Raw genomic sequence first — 20,116 nt, forward strand, 5'->3', positions numbered from 1 at the left:
GAGCAGCAAACAGTTTTGACTGGGCTGAGCGGGAACTATACTTCCTCAGAGGTAGGGAGGCGAGCAGGCCAGAGGTGGATGAACGCAGTGCCCTTGTTTGGGTGTAGGGCCTGATCAGAGCCTGAAGGTACGGAGGTGCCGTTCCCCTCGCAGCTCCGTAGGCAAGCACCATGGTCTTGTAGCGGATGCGACCTTCAACTGGAAGCCAGTGGAGAGAGAGGAGGAGCGGGGTGACGTGAGAGAACTTGGGAAGGTTGAACACCAGACGGGCTGCGGCGTTCTGGATGAGTTGTAGGGGTTTAATGGCACAGGCAGGGAGCCCAGCCAACAGCGAGTTGCAGTAATCCAGACGGGAGATGACAAGTGCCTGGATTAGGACCTGCGCCGCTTCCTGTGTGAGGCAGGGTCGTACTCTGCGAATGTTGTAGAGCATGAACCTACAGGAACGGGTCACCGCCTTGATGTTAGTTGAGAACGACAGGGTGTTGTCCAGGATCACGCCAAGGTTCTTAGCGCTCTGGGAGGAGGACACAATGGAGTTGTCAACCGTGATGGCGAGATCATGGAACGGGCAGTCCTTCCCCGGGAGGAAGAGCAGCTCCGTCTTGCCGAGGTTCAGCTTGAGGTGGTGATCCGTCATCCACACTGATATGTCTGCCAGACATGCAGAGATGCGATTCGCCACCTGGTTATCAGAAGGGGGAAAGGAGAAGATTAATTGTGTGTCGTCTGCATAGCAATGATAGGAGAGACCATGTGAGGATATGACAGAGCCAAGTGACTTGGTGTATAGCGAGAATAGGAGAGGGCCTAGAACAGAACCCTGGGGGACACCAGTGGTGAGAGCACGTGGTGCGGAGACAGATTCTCGCCACGCCACCTGGTAGGAGCGACCTGTCAGGTAGGACGCAATCCAAGCGTGGGCCGCGCCGGAGATGCCCAACTCGGAGAGGGTGGAGAGGAGGATCTGATGGTTCACAGTATCAAAGGCAGCCGATAGGTCTAGAAGGATGAGAGCAGAGGAGAGAGAGTTAGCTTTAGCAGTGCGGAGCGCCTCCGTGACACAGAGAAGAGCAGTCTCAGTTGAATGACTAGTCTTGAAACCTGACTGATTTGGATCAAGAAGGTCATTCTGAGAGAGATAGCAGGAGAGCTGGCCAAGGACGGCACGTTCAAGAGTTTTGGAGAGAAAAGAAAGAAGGGATACTGGTCTGTAGTTGTTGACATCGGAGGGATCGAGTGTAGGTTTTTTCAGAAGGGGTGCAACTCTCGCTCTCTTGAAGACGGAAGGGACGTAGCCAGCGGTCAAGGATGAGTTGATGAGCGAGGTGAGGTAAGGGAGAAGGTCTCCGGAAATGGTCTGGAGAAGAGAGGAGGGGATGGGGTCAAGCGGGCAGGTTGTTGGGCGGCCGGCCGTCACAAGACGCGAGATTTCATCTGGAGAGAGAGGGGAGAAAGAGGTCAGAGCACAGGGTAGGGCAGTGTGAGCAGAACCAGCGGTGTCGTTTGACTTAGCAAACGAGGATCGGATGTCGTCGACCTTCTTTTCAAAATGGTTGACGAAGTCATCTGCAGAGAGGGAGGGGGGGGGGGGAGGGGGAGGAGGATTCAGGAGGGAGGAGAAGGTGGCAAAGAGCTTCCTAGGGTTAGAGGCAGATGCTTGGAATTTAGAGTGGTAGAAAGTGGCTTTAGCAGCAGAGACAGAAGAGGAAAATGTAGAGAGGAGGGAGTGAAAGGATGCCAGGTCCGCAGGGAGGCGAGTTTTCCTCCATTTCCGCTCGGCTGCCCGGAGCCCTGTTCTGTGAGCTCGCAATGAGTCGTCGAGCCACGGAGCAGGAGGGGAGGACCGAGCCGGCCTGGAGGATAGGGGACATAGAGAGTCAAAGGATGCAGAAAGGGAGGAGAGGAGGGTTGAGGAGGCAGAATCAGGAGATAGGTTGGAGAAGGTTTGAGCAGAGGGAAGAGATGATAGGATGGAAGAGGAGAGAGTAGCGGGGGAGAGAGAGCGAAGGTTGGGACGGCGCGATACCATCCGAGTAGGGGCAGTGTGGGAAGTGTTGGATGAGAGCGAGAGGGAAAAGGATACAAGGTAGTGGTCGGAGACTAGGAGGGGAGTTGCAATGAGGTTAGTGGAAGAACAGCATCTAGTAAAGATGAGGTCAAGCGTATTGCCTGCCTTGTGAGTAGGGGGGGAAGGTGAGAGGGTGAGGTCAAAAGAGGAGAGGAGTGGAAAGAAGGAGGCAGAGAGGAATGAGTCAAAGGTAGACGTGGGGAGGTTAAAGTCACCCAGAACTGTGAGAGGTGAGCCGTCCTCAGGAAAGGAGCTTATCAAGGCATCAAGCTCATTGATGAACTCTCCAAGGGAACCTGGAGGGCGATAAATGATAAGGATGTTAAGCTTGAAAGGGCTGGTAACTGTGACAGCATGGAATTCAAAGGAGGCGATAGACAGATGGGTAAGGGGAGAAAGAGAGAATGACCACTTGGGAGAGATGAGGATCCCAGTGCCACCACCCCGCTGACCAGAAGCTCTCGGGGTGTGCGAGAACACGTGGGCAGACGAGGAGAGAGCAGTAGGAGTAGCAGTGTTATCTGTGGTAATCCATGTTTCCGTCAGTGCCAAGAAGTCGAGGGACTGGAGGGAAGCATAGGCTGAGATGAACTCTGCCTTGTTGGCCGCAGATCGGCAGTTCCAGAGGCTGCCGGAGACCTGGAACTCCACGTGGGTCGTGCGCGCTGGGACCACCAGGTTAGGGTGGCCGCGGCCACGCGGTGTGAAGCGTTTGTATGGTCTGTGCAGAGAGGAGAGAACAGGGATAGACAGACACATAGTTGACAGGCTACAGAAGAGGCTACGCTAATGCAAAGGAGATTGGAATGACAAGTGGACTACACGTCTCGAATGTTCAGAAAGTTAAGCTTACGTTGCAAAAATCTTATTGACTAAAATGATTAAAATTATACAGTACTGCTGACTGGTGAAGTAGGCTAGCTAGCAGTGGCTGCGTTGTTGACTTTGTTTGAAAGTGTAGCTGGCTAGGTAACCTCGATAACTGGCTAGGTAACCTCGATAATTACTCTAAACTACACAATTATCTTAGATACAAAGACAGCAAAGACAACTATGTAGCTAGCTAACACTACACTAATCAAGTCGTTCCGTTGTAATGTAATAGTTTCTACAGTGCTGCTATTCGGTAGAAGTTGGCTAGCCGGCTAGCTAGCAGTGTTGACTAGGTAGGAGAACGGTGGCGCGGCGGACGAAAATAGCTGGCTAGCTAACCTCGATAGTTACTCTAAACTACACAATTATCTTAGATACAAAGACAGCAAAGACAACTATGTAGCTAGCTAACACTACACTAATCAAGTCGTTCCGTTGTAATGTAATAGTTTCTACAGTGCTGCTATTCGGTAGAAGTTGGCTAGCTGGCTAGCTAGCAGTGTTGACTAGGTAGGAGAACGGTGGCGCGGCGGACGAAAATAGCTGGCTAGCTAACCTCGATAGTTACTCTAAACTACACAATTATCTTAGATACAAAGACAGCAAAGACAACTATGTAGCTAGCTAACACTACACTAATCAAGTCGTTCCGTTGTAATGTAATAGTTTCTACAGTGCTGCTATTCAGTAGAATAGCAACTTCGGTAGAAGTTGGCTAGCTGGCTAGCTAGCAGTGTTGACTACGTTAGAAGTGCGAAAATAGCTGGCTAGCTAACCTCGATAATTACTCTAAACTACACAATTATCTTTGATACAAAGACGGCTATGTAGCTAGCTAAGATCAGACAAATCAAACCGTTGTACTGTAATGAAATGAAATGAAATGTAATACTACCTGTGGAGCGAAGCGAAATGCGACTACATTGACCTTCGCCCCCGCTTGAATGAACTTTGTGCGATAACTTTGTGCGATATGAATTTAAGATGGTTTGTCATTGCCTTGGATTGATTTAGAACATATGTTTGATATGAATAAATGTCCTCTAGATTTGAAGACTTACTTGTGGGTGGGACAGCAATTCACACCACTTCTGTAGAATCCCCATATACACATCATAGCATTTCACCCTACTAGAGGTTCAGCTACAGCACACTCTATGCTCGCATCTATACTCTAGCTCTTACCTGCCTGCAAACAAATTCAAACAATCACACATGATGCTCATGTTTGCAAATGCAATGATTTAACCTTTGTTTTCTGGTGTATTTATTTTTGTCTGATATGTGTTTGTTGTGTCTGTTGCGTGTGTATTGCTTTTATAGTTGCCTGGCTGTACCATCTATGCTCCCTCCTCGCAGGATACTACCTTTCTGTACTGCCTATCATCTAAAGCTGTGAAACACCATCGCCCAATAACTGCCAGATCCCTACATTTGTTTTGTTGAATTGTTTATTTTGTTTTTAAAGAAAATGAAAAGTGCTATATCAAATAAATACATGTATTATTATAAGTTATGTCTGATCTGCTGGGTCCCTGTCCTTTTGACCCCCAGGACCTCCAGACGTTGAGCAGGCATGTGAGCCCAGCGTGCGTACCTGGAGCCCCAACGCCGGCATCGAGCAGTGGGTCGTGGGGCTGTCTGAGTGTCCCCTGCAGGGTTGCATGCTCCAGCTGGAGTTCCCCCACCCACTAGTGCCCGACTCCCTCACCGTGTGGGTCACCTTCTTCAGCCCCGAGGAGATGGCCCTTCCCGCCATCCACAACATCCTGCTCCTGACCGTCAGTGGAAACAACCTCTCGTTGGGTCCTAGTAACGTGTTCTGTGATGCGCCGCTGACGCTGAAGCTGGACGTGGAGGAGGAGGTGTACGGCGTGCAGTTCTTCACCATGGAGCAGCATCTGGAGATTGATGCCACCCTACTGGCGTCTAAGCCTGACTGCCCGCTGTGCCGCCACTGCAAGCCTCTCATCCACCGACTGCTGCGTCAGCCGCCATTCTCCCATACCCCCCATGGCGTGCTGTTGAACGACCCTGCCAGGCGATACACTGACAGGTGAGAGACTAGGGTGGTTGGCTGTTTACTGTCAGTTACACGTGACTTTGAATGCGTTGACTGTGTGGGTTGTACTGTATAGGCCTGGTGTAGGTTAATGATACCTCAGGATTGCTGCATTCTCTGCTTAATAGGTGAGACATTGCGTAGTAAGCTTTATCTCGTCACACAGCCAATTAATCTGATCCTCATTGACCCTGTGTCGGGGGAAAACACTCTTATTTTTGCACTAAGTTGTTCTTGGTCAGGGGGTGAACGGAGCCAAAGTTAATATGCTGAGGAAAGCGCTGCAGGCTGATTAAAGCCTGGGCCTGCAAGCCTGCTTACCTGCCTGTCTGCCCGCCTGCCTGTGTCCAGAAGGGCAGCTGGTGTGGTCTTCCTGGCCCAGCCTCTGTCTACCCCAGCCAAGCACCAGGGATCTGGGCTGTGGGCTCTGTATATCTCCCCTCTAGAAGCCTACCTAAGCCTACCTCCCCGCTCTCTGGCCAGCCCAGCCCTGGGCGGAGTGATATTTTGCACTGGTATAATTAAATATTTTGGACTATTTTGACAAATTGAGAAATGTTTCGTAGTTAATTTTGTTTTGGGGTCGGAAGAAATGACTTTTAAAATCCCAAATAAGAAACCTCCATGAAAATGTCCCCTATAAATATGAGTGTCATGATGTTTCAATGTGTTCTTTTGAAAGACCCTCAGGCATATTAGTGGGCCATCACCAGTTTGGTGGTTTCAAATCCATTGCCCAGCATCCATTTCTCAAGTCAAAGGTCATTCATATATAGCCACATTAGTTTTTTTCCAAGTTCCATGGAGTTGCTGGGGAAAACAAATGTCTTGTTGATTGCATTATCTGTGCACAGTGGAGTTTTGTGCTTTGCTGTCATGGAATGTGGTGACTAGATAAAGGTAGAACTCTCTGTGGCATTGCCATGTGTTGTGCCATTTCGCTTTCATGCTGTCAGCGTGGTTCACATGAGAAGGAAAATGGGTGAAAAGACACGATAGGGTGAGTATGCCTGCTATGCAAGATAAAGAGGGTGTTAATGCACTAGCTCACATAGTACATGGAGTAGCCAGCCAAATAGAAAAAGTTGTTAGTTGTTTTGGATATCCTCTAGGCCTACAGTGAGGGAAAAAAGTATTTGATCCCCTGCTGATTTTGTACGTTTGCCCACTGACAAAGAAATGATCAGTCTATAATTTTAATGGTAGGTTTATTTGAACAGTGAGAGACAGAATAACAACAAAAAAATCCAGAAAAACACACGTCAAAAATGTTATAAATTGATTTGCATTTTAATGAGGGAAATAATTATTTGACCCCTCTGCAAAACATGACTTAGTACTTGGTGGAAAAACCCTTGTTGGCAATCACAGAGGTCAGACGTTTCTTGTAGTTGGCCACCAGGTTTGCACACATCTCAGGAGGGATTTTGTCCCACTACTCTTTGCAGATCTTCTCCAAGTCATTAAGGTTTCGAGGCTGACGTTTGGCAACTCGAACCTTCAGCTCCCTCCACAGATTTTCTATGGGATTAAGGTCTGAAGGCTGGCTAGGCCACTCCAGGACCTTAATGTGCTTCTTCTTGAGCCACTCCTTTGTTGCCTTGGTCGTGTGTTTTGGGTCATTGTCATGCTGGAATACCCATCCACGAGGGAAGGAGGTTCTCACCCAAGATTTGATGGTACATGGCCCCGTCCATCATCCCTTTGATGCGGTGAAGTTGTCCTGTCCCCTTAGCAGAAAAACACCCCCAGAGTATAATGTTTCCACCTCCATGTTTGACGGTGGGGATGGTGTTCTTGGGGTCATAGGCTGCATTCCTCCTCCTCCAAACACGGAGAGTTGAGTTGATGCCAAAGAGCTCCATTTTGGTCTCATCAGACCACAACACTTTCACCCAGTTGTACTCTGAAGCATTCAGATGTTCATTGGCAAACTTCAGACGGGCATGTATATGTGCTTTCTTGAGCAGGGGGACCTTGTGGGCGCTGCAGGATTTCAGTCCTTCACGGCATAGTGTGTTACCAATTGTTTTCTTGGTGACTATGGTCCCAGCTGCCTTGAGATCATTGACAAGAACCTCCCATGTAGTTCTGGGCTGATTCCTCACCGTTCTCATGATCATTGCAACTCCACGAGGTGAGATCTTGCATGGAGCCCCAGGAGCTCCATTTAAGAGTGTATGACGGCTGCGTGGTCCCATGTGTTTATACTTGCGTACTATTGTTTGTACAGTAGAACGTGGTACCTTCAGGCGTTTGGAAATTGATCCCAAGAATAAACCAGACTTGTGGAGGTCTACAATTTTTTTGTGAGGTCTTGGCTGATTTCTTTTGATTTTCCCATGATGTCAAGCAAAGAGACACTGAATTTGAAGGTAGGCCTTGAAATACATCCACAGGTACACCTCCAATTGACTCAAATGATGTCAATTAGCCTATCAGAAGCTTCTAAAGCCATTAAATAATTTTCTGGGAATTTTCCAAGCTGTTTCAAGGCACAGTCAACTTAGTGTATGTAAACTTCTGACCCACTGGAATTGTGAAGGAGTGAATTATAAGTGAAATTATCTGTCTGCAAACAACTGTTGGATTACTTGTGTCATGCACAAAGTAGATGTCCTAACCGACTTGCCAAAACTATAGTTTGTTAACAAGAAATTTGTGGAGTGATTGAAAAACGAGTTTTAATGACTCCAACCTAAGTGTATGTAAACTTCCGACTTCAACTGTGTCACGTTCCTGACCTGTTTTCTCTTGTTTTTGTATGTGTTTAGTTGGTCAGGGCGTGAGTTGGGGTGGGAATTCTATGTTATGTGTTTCTATGTTTAGGTTCATTGTCATTTAGCCTGATATGGTTCTCAATCAGGGACAGGTGTTTTACGTTTCCTCTGATTGAGAACCATATTAAGGTAGGTTGTTCACACTGTTTGTTTGTGGGTGATTGTCTTCCGTGTCTGTGTATGTCGCACCACACGGGACTGTTTCGTTTTCGTTCGTGTATGTAGTCTGTACCTGTTCATGCGTTCTTCGTGTATTTGTAAGTTATCATGTTTTAGGTCAGTCTACGTCGTTTATTTGTTTTGTAGTTTGTTAAGGAGTTTTCGTGTTTCGTCTTTTCCTTAATAAATATTCATCATGTCTGCATATAACGCTGCATTTTGGTCCGACCCTTACTCCTTCTCCTCCTCCGAGGAGGAGGAATTAGACGATCGTTACAGAATCACCCACCTACCAAGGACCAAGCGGCGGAATAAAAAGCAACAGCAGCGATCGCAGGATTTCTGGACATGGGAGGAAATACTGGACGGTAAAGGTCCATGGGCTCAACCTGGAGAATATCGCCGCCCTCGTGAAGAGCTGGAGGCAGCTAAAGCCGAGCGGCGGCGGTATGAGGAGGCAGCACGGAAGCAGGAGAAGGATCTGGGCTACACTACGTGGGAGGAGATCGACAGGTGGGCGATCGACCCAAGGAGAGTGCCGGAGCCCGTCTGGGATTCTCTGGCACAGTGTGAGGAAGGATACCGGCGAATGGAGGCAGCACGACGACACGGTAGGAAGCCTGTTAGTCAAGCCCAAAAATTTATTGGGGGGGGGGGCTAAAGGGTAGTGTGGCGAAGTCAGGTAGGAGACCTGCGCCAACTTCCCGATCTTACCGTGGAGAGCGAGAGTACGGGCAGACACCGTGTTATGCGGTAGAGCGCACGGTGTCTCCTGTACGTGTGCATAGCCCGGTGCGGGTTATTCCACCTCCCCGCACTGGCCGGGCTAGATTGAGCATTGAGCCAAGTGCCATGAAGCCGGCTCTACATATCTGGCCTCCAGTACGTCTCCTCGGGCCGGCATACATGGCACCAGCCTTACGCATGGTGTCCCCGGTTCGCCTACATAGCCCAGTGCGGGTTATTCCACCTCCCCGCACTGGTCGGGCTACGGGGAGCATACAACTAGGTAAGGTTGGGCAGGCTCAGTGCTCAAGGGAGCCAGTACGCCTGCATGGTCCGGTATATCCGGCGCCACCTCCCCGCCCCAGCCCAGTACCACCAGTGCCTACACCACGCACCAGGCTTCCTGTGCGTCTCCAGAGCCCTGTTCCTCCTCCACGCACTAGCCCTGTGGTGCGTGTCTCCAGCCCATTACCACCAGTACCGGCACCACGCACCAAGCCTCCTGTGCGTCTCCAGAGCCCTGTTCCTCCTCCACGCACTAGCCCTATGGTGCGTGTCTCCAGCCCATTACCACCAGTGCCTACACCACGCACCAAGCCTCCTGTGCGCCTCCAGAGTCCTGTGCGTCCTGTTGCTGCTCCCCGCACTAGCCGGAAGGTGCGTGTCCTTAGCCCGGTACCTCCAGTTCCGGCACCACGCACCAGGCCTACAGTGCGTCTCAGCCGGCCAGAGTCTGCCGTCTGCCCAGCGGCGCCTGAACTGCCCGTCTGCCCAGCGGCGCCTGAACTGCCCGTCTGCCCAACGCCGTCTGAACTGTCCGTCTGCCAAGCGCCGCATGAACTGCCCGTCTGTACTGAGCCTTCAAAGCCGCCCGTCTGTACTGAGCCTGCAAAGCCGCCCGTCTGCCATGAGCCTTCAGAGCCGTCCGCCAGACAGGAGCCGCTAGAGCCGTCCGCCAGACAGGAGCCGCTAGAGCCGTCAGCCAGCCATGACCAGCCAGAGCCGTCAGCCAGCCATGACCAGCCAGAGCCGTCAGCCAGCCATGACCAGCCAGAGCCGTCAGCCAGCCATGACCAGCCAGAGCCGTCAGCCAGCCATGACCAGCCAGAGCCGTCAGCCAGCCATGACCAGCCAGAGCCGTCAGCCAGCCATGACCAGCCAGAGCCGTCAGCCAGTCCGGAGGTGCCCCTCAGTCCGGAGCTGCCCCTCAGTCCGGTGTTGCCCCTCAGTCCGGTGTTGCCCCTCAGTCCGGTGTTGCCCCTTAGTCCGGTGTTGCCCCTCAGTCCGGTGTTGCCCCTCAGTCCGGTGCAGCCCCTCAGTCCGGTGCTGCCCCTTAGTCCAGTGGGGTTAATTTGGAGGGTGGTCATTGGGAGGAGGCTACAAAAGCGGGGATTGACTATGGTGGGATGGGGACCACGCCCAGAGCCTGAGCCGCCACCGTGGACAGATGCCCACCCAGACCCTCCCCTAGACTTTTGGTGGTGCGTCCGGAGTTCGCACCTTGAGGGGGGGGGGTTATGTCACGTTCCTGACCTGTTTTCTCTTGTTTTTGTATGTGTTTAGTTGGTCAGGGCGTGAGTTGGGGTGGGCATTCTATGTTATGTGTTTCTATGTTTAGGTTCATTGTCATTTAGCCTGATATGGTTCTCAATCAGGGACAGGTGTTTTACGTTTCCTCTGATTGAGAACCATATTAAGGTAGGTTGTTCACACTGTTTGTTTGTGGGTGATTGTCTTCCGTGTCTGTGTATGTCGCACCACACGGGACTGTTTCGTTTTCGTTCGTGTAACGGGACTGTTTCGTTTTCGTTCGTGGAGGAGGAGGAGGAATTAGACGATCGTTACAAACTGTACGTTGGTGCGAAAAGTGCAAATCAATCCCAGAACAACAGCAAAGGACCTTGTAAAGACGCTGGAGGAAACAGGTACAAAATATCTATATCCACAGTAAAACGAGTCCTATATCGACATAACCTGAAAGGCCGCTCAGAAAGGAAGAAACCACTGCTCCAAAACCGCCATAAAAAAGCCAGACTACGGTTTGCAACTGCACATGGGGACAAAGATCATACTTTTTGGAGAAGTGTCCTCTGGTCTGATGAAACAAAAATAGAACTGTTCGGCCATAATGACCATTGTTATGTTTGGAGGAAAAGGGGGAGGCTTGCAAGCCAAAGAACACCATCCCAACCGTGAAGCACGGGGGTGGCAGCATCATGTTGTGGGTGTGCTTTGCTGCAGGAGGGACTGGTTAACTTCACAAAATAGATGGCATCATGAGGGAGGAAAATTATGTGGATATATTGAAGCAACATCTCAAGACATCAGTCAGGAAGTTAAAGCTTGGTCGCAGATGGGTCTTCCAAATGGACAATGACCCCAAGCATACTTCCAAAGTTGTGGCAGAATGGCTTAACTTCTCTGGGATATGTGGGACGCTAACGTCCCACTTGGCCAAAAGCCAGCAAAAATGCAGACCGCCACATTCAAATAAATTGCTATAAAAATCTAACTTACATGAAAGATACCAAATTAAAGCTACACTTGTTGTGAATCCAGCCAACATGTCAGAGTTCAAATAGGCTTTACGACGAAAGCACACCAAACGATTATGTTAGGTCAGAGCCAAGTCACAGAAAAACACAGCTATTTTTCCGGCCAAAGAGAGGAGTAACAAAAGCAGAAATAGAGATAACATTAATCACTAACCTTTGATGATCTTCATCAGATGACACTCATAGGACTTCATGTTACACAATACATGTATGTTTTGTTCGGTAAAGTTCATATTTATATCCAAAACCTGAGTTTAGGCGGGACGCTACTGTCTCACTTGGCAAAAAGCCAGAGAAAATGCAGAGCGCCAATTTCAAATAAATTACTATAAAAATCAAACTTTCATGAAATCACACATGAAAGATACCAAATTAAAGCTACACTTGTTGTAAATCCAGCCAACATGTCAGAATTCAAATAGGCTTTTCGGCGAAAGCAAACGATGCTATTATCTGAGGATAGCACCAGAGTAAACAAAGAGAGAGAAGCATATTTCAACCCTGCAGGCGCGACACAAAACGCAGAAATAAAAATATAATTCATGCCTTACCTTTGACGAGCTTCTGTTGTTGGCACTCCAATATGTCCCATAAACATCACAAATGGTCCTTTTGTTCGATTAATTCCCTCGATATATATCCAAAATGTCAATTTATTTGGCGCGTTTGATACAGAAAAACACCGGTTCCAACTTGTGCAACGTGACTACAAAATATCTCAAAAGTTACCTGTAAACTTTGCCAAAACATTTCAAACTACTTTTGTAATACAACTTTAGGTATTTTTTAACGTAAATAATCAATAAAATTGAAGACGGGATGATCTGTGTTCAATACAGGATTAAAACAAACTGTAGCTAGCTTTCTGGTCATGCGCCTCTATCTAACAGACACTTCAAGTGACCCTCGTTCAAAATGGCCGTACTTCTTCATTACACAAAGGAAAAAACCTCAACCAATTTCTAAAGACTGTTGACATCCAGTGGAAGCGGTAGGAACTGGAAGAAGGTCAATTAGAAATCTCGATTCCCAATGAAATCCCATTGAAAAGAGAGTGACCTAAAAATAAAAAAATGTCCTCTGGGTTTCGCCTGCTAAATAAGTTCTGTTATACTCACAGACATGATTCAAACAGTTTTAGAAACTTCAGAGTGTTTTCTATCCAAATCTACTAATAATATGCATATCTTATCTTCTGGGGATGAGTAGCTGGCAGTTGTGTTTGGGTATGCTTTTCATCCAAACGTGAAAATGCTGCCCCCTATCCTAGAGAAGTTAAGCACAACAAATCACAAAGCCTTGACCTCAATCCCATAGAATATTTGTGGGCAGAACTGAAAAGCGTGTACGAGCCAGGAGGCCTACAAACCTGACTCAGTTACACCAGCTCTGTCAGGAGGAATGGGCCAAAATTCACCCAACTTATTGTGGGAAGCTTGTGGAAGGCTATTTATAGGCCATTTAAAGGCAATGCTAACAAATATGAATTGAGTGTATGTAAACTTCTGACCCACTAGGAATGTGATGAAAGAAATAAAAGCTGAAATAAATCATTCTCTCTGCTATTATTCTGACATTTCACATTCTTAAAATAAAGTGGTGATCCTAACTGACCTAAGATTTTTTTACTAGGATTAAATGTCAGAAATTGTGAAAAACTTAGTTCAATGTAGTTGAAAGTTGTATGTAAACTTCCGACTTCAACTGTATATAGCCAAGTTATCGCTACTCGTTGTGTATTTATTATTTTATTATAACTTGTTTATACTTTTCTATTATTTATTTATTTTATTTTATCTCTGTATTGTTGGGAAGGACCCGTAAGTAATCATTTCACTGTTAGTCTACACCTGTTGTTTACAAAACATGTAACAAATAAAATGTGATTTGATGTGTAAGGTTGGACTGGTCAGGGGTAGTTAGGGACTGGATGTTAAAAAAAAGTTATCATCATTCTATAGATATGCTATATATAATCATTACACAACTTTCAAGGAGTAGGGTATTTGATGCAAGGCTATTTGGTGAAACATATAAGAATACTTTTCCATTTGATAAAATTAGCCTACATTATCACATTCTCTTGCTCGCTCGAGAAAAGTAATTTGTCCCTGGCTTGCAAATGAAATCCCCTGCATCATTTTCTAATGAAAGTCTACCGATTTGACAATGTAAATGTAGGCTAATTATGAATGTAATAATAGCATATTTGATCTTCCCCATTGAAAAATTGAACAGTGAGCATAAATTGCATTTCGATAGATGTATGCATCAGTACCTAAGCTATCAATTATATCTGCAACAAAAATGACTTTACAAGGATAGGTTCATTGTCAGCTGGCTACTGTAGGAAAGTTATACGTCATCCATATGTGTCATCCTGTGGCTGTTATGTTGCACACTATATTTACATTTACTTTTTAGCCACTTAGCATACACTCTTATGCAGAGCAACTTACTGGAACAATTAGGGTTAACACACTAGTCTTTTCCTCATTTTAGTATATATGTTTTACCATAATGATCTGATCACACCATGCAACAATAGATGTAGGATACAGACAGAGACGGAAGATGATTTGACAGAATGCGTTATTGCATGAAGTTCGATCTAGCGCTGCAGTGATTGGGGGGCTGCATAACCTGGTGACGTAGCTCTTGCTCTCCCTGAGTGAGAGAAGTGCAGACTTTGACAGACAGTCCAACAATGAGTCAGAGGGGTTTAGGAACTTAGACAATTTTTCGGGAATATGCCGTTATTTCGCTTTAATTCTCTGCTACTCCCAAAATGTTTCAGGGATATCAAATTATCATATTGTGTGCATTTCATCAAATGCTTGTCATAGTCAAACAACTAATAGGTCTAATATTGCGCAGCTCTTGTTATTTTCTCGTGTTTGATCCGGACTGAGTTCTCACCTGCAGCAAACCGCACAATGGTACAAATTGATGATGGGCGACATCAGGCACACATCAAGATATAATAAGCAACGAATTCTAAAACACTGAGAAATATTGAAATTAATCGATTGTAAATTAACAAATACAAAAGCTTCCACGGACTGAAAAAAAAAGAAGCATGACCCTCCCCCCAATTCCTCCATGTACCCCGTTCTGTAAATGTCAAGAGGTCCCTTAGGGGTTGTCTGAGAAAGGGGGGGAGGGTTAGGGGGATGACCCTAGTCTTCTGAGACCCCCCCTGGCCCATGGGCTAATCCTCTCCCTGACCTGGTTCCTCTGGCCTGTCAGGGCTTCAAAGCCCACCTCAGCTCTGACGTGACGGGACCCGCCAGCCCGGAAGGAAGAGGACAGCTGCCCCCTACAGCCCCTTTTCACTGGGAACCCTGCCCCCATTCTGCCCTTCTCCTTCCCTCCTATATCCCCCTATGTTCTCCTATGCTCTTACCCCTGTGGCCCCATAGCCCTGCTCCTCTCCTGTCAAGTCCACTGTTGCTCTAGCCCTGAGAAGACATGCCCCTTCACATCTATTCAGAGAGCTCTGTTGTTTTCCCAGCTCTGACTGCCTGACTAGGAGGTTATTGTTTTCTTTTTGCCAGCAAAACAGATAAGGGATGTATAATACACTTCTTAGGTATTTGTGAGAAATAGCTTTGTGCTCCAACATTACTTGTTTTAGATCGCCTCCGTGTGCAGATTGTTTTGGGGGAGGTTTTTTGTTTTGTTTGTGACTTTGAGTTCACAGATACGTGCAAGAATTTTGTTTTTTTTAGAGTATAATACTATGAATGGTTTTGAAGCCTCGTGTTTTGCAATACTAATGTGTACTGCAAAGAAAACATACAACACCCTCTTCTCTCCCCCCTCTCTCCCCCTTCCTCTTCACCTCTCTTCCTCCTCCTCTCCCCATAACACACTCTCCATCTCCATTGCCCCCTCCACTCCAACAAAGTCCCACTGTGCCCTGCGCTCCATCTGACATCCCTTGCCTGCTCTCTCTCCATAAGAGCCGCATTAGCACTGAGCCTTGCATAAGCTCTCTAATATGAACCATATTGGTGAGTGGCAGACAGAGGTAGTGGAGGAGGCAGCAGCGGGTCCCTGGATGTCTGGACGTCTCACCTCTTGCTCTGCCTCTCTCTCCTCAGAACCCTTTTTCAGAATTCCGACCTGATTTCCCTGGGATAAAATTGGGCAAGATCCAAAAAGTGTATTTTCGGGTTTTGTTAAGGTGGAATGTTCAGGAGGGGGTTGTGCTTCTCTGTGGGAGGCCGTGGAGGTGATTCTGGCTTTATTATAATTCTGCTCCCTCTGCCTCAATGGGCGCTGACCAATTTTACTGTGAGGCACTACATTGAAGTTCAAAGGTCCATACTGGGGGTGCAGATTCCTCATAGGATTCCACAGGTTGTTATGATAAAGAGGTTCTCTGTAGAGTTCCCACCGTGGAGTTCCACAGGTATCTGCGGTCTCGAACCAGACGACGTAACGGTCCAGTGAAAATCTCACCTTTTAAAAGTTAATCTTCTGTTAACTTGTACCCAAATAATGTTGTTGACGTGTGTTGTACTCATATTTGAAAACAAAGCTGAAAGCATCATTTGGAGGGGAAAAAAAACACATCTCAAACAAAAACGCTTGAAATTTGCTTGGATAATGACATCATTATCTTTGTCTGAGACAGGCCTGTATGTGATTGGTCCAGCAGCCTTTTCCTTTTTTGCCAAATTCTCCGGTGGGATAAGGATCCTTCTCGAGACTGGGGAAGACACGAGTTTACTGCACACAAGCAAGCTAGCTCGCAAGGCAAGCAAACCACAGCTGGCGTTTAAAAAAAGGACAAAACCTATGTGACAACTATCTCGCCAGTCACTTCTACACTTACTGGCCGGTTGTTGTTTATTTTAAAACATTTTTAATCCCTTTTTCTCCCCAATTTCGTAATATCCAATTGGTGGTTACAGCCTTGTCCCATCGCTGCAACTCCCGTACGGGCTCAGGAGAGGCGAAGGTCGAGAGCCATGCCTCCTCCGAAACACAACCCTGCCAAGCCGCACTGCTTCTTGACACACTGCTCGTTTAACCTGGAAACCAGCCACAACAATGTGTCAGAGGAAACACCGTCCAACTGGCGACCGTGCCAGCGTACATGTGCCCAGCCCACCAAAGGAGTCGCTAGAGCGAAATGGGACAAGGACATCCCGGCCGGTCAAACCCTCCCCTAACCCAGACGATGCTGGGCCAATTGTGCGCCACCTCATGTGTCTCCCAGTTGTGGCCGGCTAAGACGGCTGCGACACAGGATCGAACCCGGATCTGTAGTGACACCTCTAGTACTGCTACACAGTGCCTTAGACCGCTGCGCCACTCGGGAGCCCTTACCGGACAGTTTAATAGGTACACCCATCTAGTACAGAGTCGGCCCTCTCTTTCCCTCCAGATCAGCATGAATTCTTCCGAGAATGGATTCTACAAGGTGTCTGAAACGTTTGTTGCGCAATCTGTATCAAGGGACCTAACGTGTGTCATGAAAACTTTCCCCAAAACTTTCCCCTCACCAGTACACCACCAGTACCAGGCAGGATGGGTGCATGGACTCCTGACTCTGTCATAAGCATGACGCAACATGAACCGGGATTCGTCGGACCAGGTGATGTTTTCACACTCCTCAATTGTCCAGTGTTGGTGATCGTGTGCCCACTGGAGCAGTTTCTTCTGCCGTTCTGCACACCACTGTTGTACTGCGCCGTTATTTATCTGTTTGTGGCCAGCCAGTTAGCTTGCACCATTCTTGCCATTCTCCTTCGACCGCTGTCATCAACGAGCTGTTTTCACCCACAGGACTGCCGCTGACTGGATGTTTTTTTGTTGTTGCAGCATTCTCGGTAAACCCTAGACACTGTCATACGTGAAAAGCACAGGAGGGCGACCACGCCTGAGATACTGGATCCGGCGCGCCTGGCACGACGATCATACCACTCTCAAAGTTCCTTAGGTCACTCGTTTAGCCCATTCTAATGTTCAATCGAACAGTAACTGAATGCCTTGATGCCTGTCTGCCTGCTTTATGTAGCAATCCATTTTTGCGAATGAGTTGTTGTACCTAATAAACTGGTATTTCAAATGATGTGGTTTGTAAGAGTTGGCCTGCTGGCTGTTTAGAAGCAGTTAGCTAACGCTAGTATGCTAAAGTTAGTTAGAATGCTAATGTTAGCTAGCATGCTAAAATTAGCTAGCTGGCTAGTCAATAAAAAAGCAAGTCAAAGCAGATCCTCCACACAACAACCATCTCACCATTCCCTTTTATTTTAAATCCTGTGGTTTGTAACGAAACGTTTTATGTCAAGAGGAAACCTAGCTAGCTGTTGTTAACTGATATATGTAGCAGTAGTAACTAGCTATCTAGGTTCACGATTAGCTTGTTAGGTAGCTACTGTAACAACAGAAATATCAGGAATATAGTGACAAAGCAAAGGACAAATAATCAGCCTACATTTATTGCTGTTATAGTAAAGTGACCTAGTTCCATCGTTTATTTCCAAATCCTGAATCCAATCCATCCATACAATTTCATTTGGTGCAGCCTGGCTCCATCAGTCTGCCTCAGTGCCCCCACATGGGATCTATTTTGAATATCCAAGTGTTTGCACGTCTCATTGGCTGAGCTGTCAAATTATTTCTTTTATTTTTTTACCAGTATATGCCCAAACCACTCTGTTGTTTCCTAACAGGCCAAGCAGGGGCACAGAGAAAAGCTGCTTTTTAACATCTATTTAATTCATATTGTAATTAATTTGAGGTAATATTTAATAGAAAATCTGGAACACTGGACATAGAATTATATAGCATATGTCAAATACTTTCAAATACTTGAGCAGCAACCTCAAACATATCTGACCTAGGTCTGCCTCTAAGAACATGTATAGGGGAGTTAAAAATAAAATTACTTATCACTTTTTGTTTGACAACAATGGTTTCCATTGTTATTATTAGCATTACTTATACTGTCTTTGCTGATATTCCTACTTTGGCACTGTCCGTATGTTAGGTTTACTCTTCACTGTCTGATTTGGCAGTATGTGAGCCCCACTCAACAGTGAGTCATTAACGCTAGGCTAGGCCAGTGGAGCTCCTCGCTAAATGACGTGTCATCTGAACCATGGGAGTGATGGAACTTCTCAGACGTGTCATCAATGTGAGACAACCTGTTGGTTGACTGTGTGTCTGCTGTGCAGCTTGTTATTGTGCTGAATTAATTAAGGTAATGGAGTTATGTCTTATTCCTTATAATATCGCAGAAAATATTTTGGACCTTCTAATTCAAGAGAAGAGATAGAAGTAGCACTGCCACCAAATCCTTGTGACTCTGAGGCTGTCCTATAGTAATTTTATATTGTAGGGTAAATTGCAGGACATTGAGTTAGGCTCAGGGTTTCCCCAATCTCGGTCCTGGTTTTTGACCTAGCACTTCACGACTGATTCAAATAACCAACTCATCATCAGCTGTGTAGTGCTAGGGCAAAAACGTGCATACAGGTGGGTGGGTGGGTGGGTGGGGGGGGGGGGGGGGCAGGACTCTGTTCCATTCATAAGAACTAGCGCAATAATATTTAATAGGCAGGAAACCTCAAATGTATGGCAGCTGTCACCTTAACAAAAGGTATGCTGCTTTATTTATTGTTCTTCAAAGGTTTAATTTAAGCATTTCTTCAACATCTTAGATTTATCTGGCCTCTCATCTGGTATCTTTACGCCAAGAAAAACAAGCAGCTTCAGATCGGAAACGCACACACACACACACACACACACACACACACACACACACACACACACACACACACACACACACACACACACACACACACACACACACACACACACACACACACACACACACACACACACACACACACACACACACTTCCGCATGCAATCAGGCGGTGTTATCAAAAACACATTTGAAAGGCATATTACTGTGCATTGTGCCAGACTCTACGTCTTTGGTGAGATAAGATATCTATTCTCACAAGGGCCTTAGAGAAGAACGTATGGACGGACTTCAATGGAAGCCGTAACAATGAAATATTGTCACACGACACCCTGTTGACCTTAGAGCTGAAGCCTTTGGAGTGGCATAGAGAATAGGAGCTAGGCCTATATTGTCCCAAGAATGCACATAGAACACAAAGTCTATGTACACTGGAGCTCAGTGGATGACTACAGGCTGAAATAATCAGTTGTGTTGTGTCACAACAGCAATTTGTGTTCAGCTCTATTGAAATGATTTGATGAATGCCATCACAATAGTTTTTTTTAGAAACAAATGCATACATTGCTATGGTTACCTTTGAACAAAATTTAAGCCCCCAATCTGCTGACATATTGGTCCCTCAATGTCATAAGGTGGTTTAGAGAGCTCACAAAATGTTTTTTGAAGGCCATAAACTCCACATCTATCACCTGAATGTGTGTGTATGTACTTTGCTTTCGAGCATGCCTGGGTCACACACGCACGCACACGCACACAGATATACAGTACCAGTCAAAAGTTTAGATACACCTACTCATTCAAGGGTTTTTCTTTATTTTTACTATTTTCTACATTGTAGAATACTGGTGAAGACATCAAAACTATGAAATAACACATATGGAATCATGTAGTCAGCAAAAAAGTGTTAAACAAATCAAAATATATGTTATATTTGAGATTCTTCAAAGTAGCCACCCTTTGCCTTGATGACAGCTTTGCACACTCTTGGCATTCTCTCAACAAGTTTAATAAGGTAGTCTCGCATTAACAGCTGCTAACCATGTGTATGTGACAAATAAAATTTGATTTGATTTAGTCACCTGGAATGTATTTCAATTAACAGGTGTGCCTTGTTAAAAGTTAATGTATGGAATTTATTTTCTTCTTAATGCGTTTGAGCCA

At 46.4% G+C, this 20,116-nt stretch overlaps 1 protein-coding gene across 1 annotated transcript in view; it reads left to right on the forward strand.

Moving 5' to 3' along the window:
• Positions 1 to 20,116, forward strand: part of pappaa (pregnancy-associated plasma protein A, pappalysin 1a) — a 133,643-nt gene that overhangs the window by 34,746 nt on the left and 78,781 nt on the right. The window contains exon 7 of the mRNA XM_038965573.1: positions 4,499 to 5,000. Coding sequence (XP_038821501.1) covers positions 4,499 to 5,000 — 502 coding nt within the window. The remainder of the gene's footprint in view (positions 1 to 4,498; positions 5,001 to 20,116) is intronic.

The sequence above is a fragment of the Salvelinus namaycush genome, chromosome 26 (genome assembly GCF_016432855.1).
Source record: "Salvelinus namaycush isolate Seneca chromosome 26, SaNama_1.0, whole genome shotgun sequence".
NCBI lineage: Eukaryota > Metazoa > Chordata > Actinopteri > Salmoniformes > Salmonidae > Salvelinus > Salvelinus namaycush.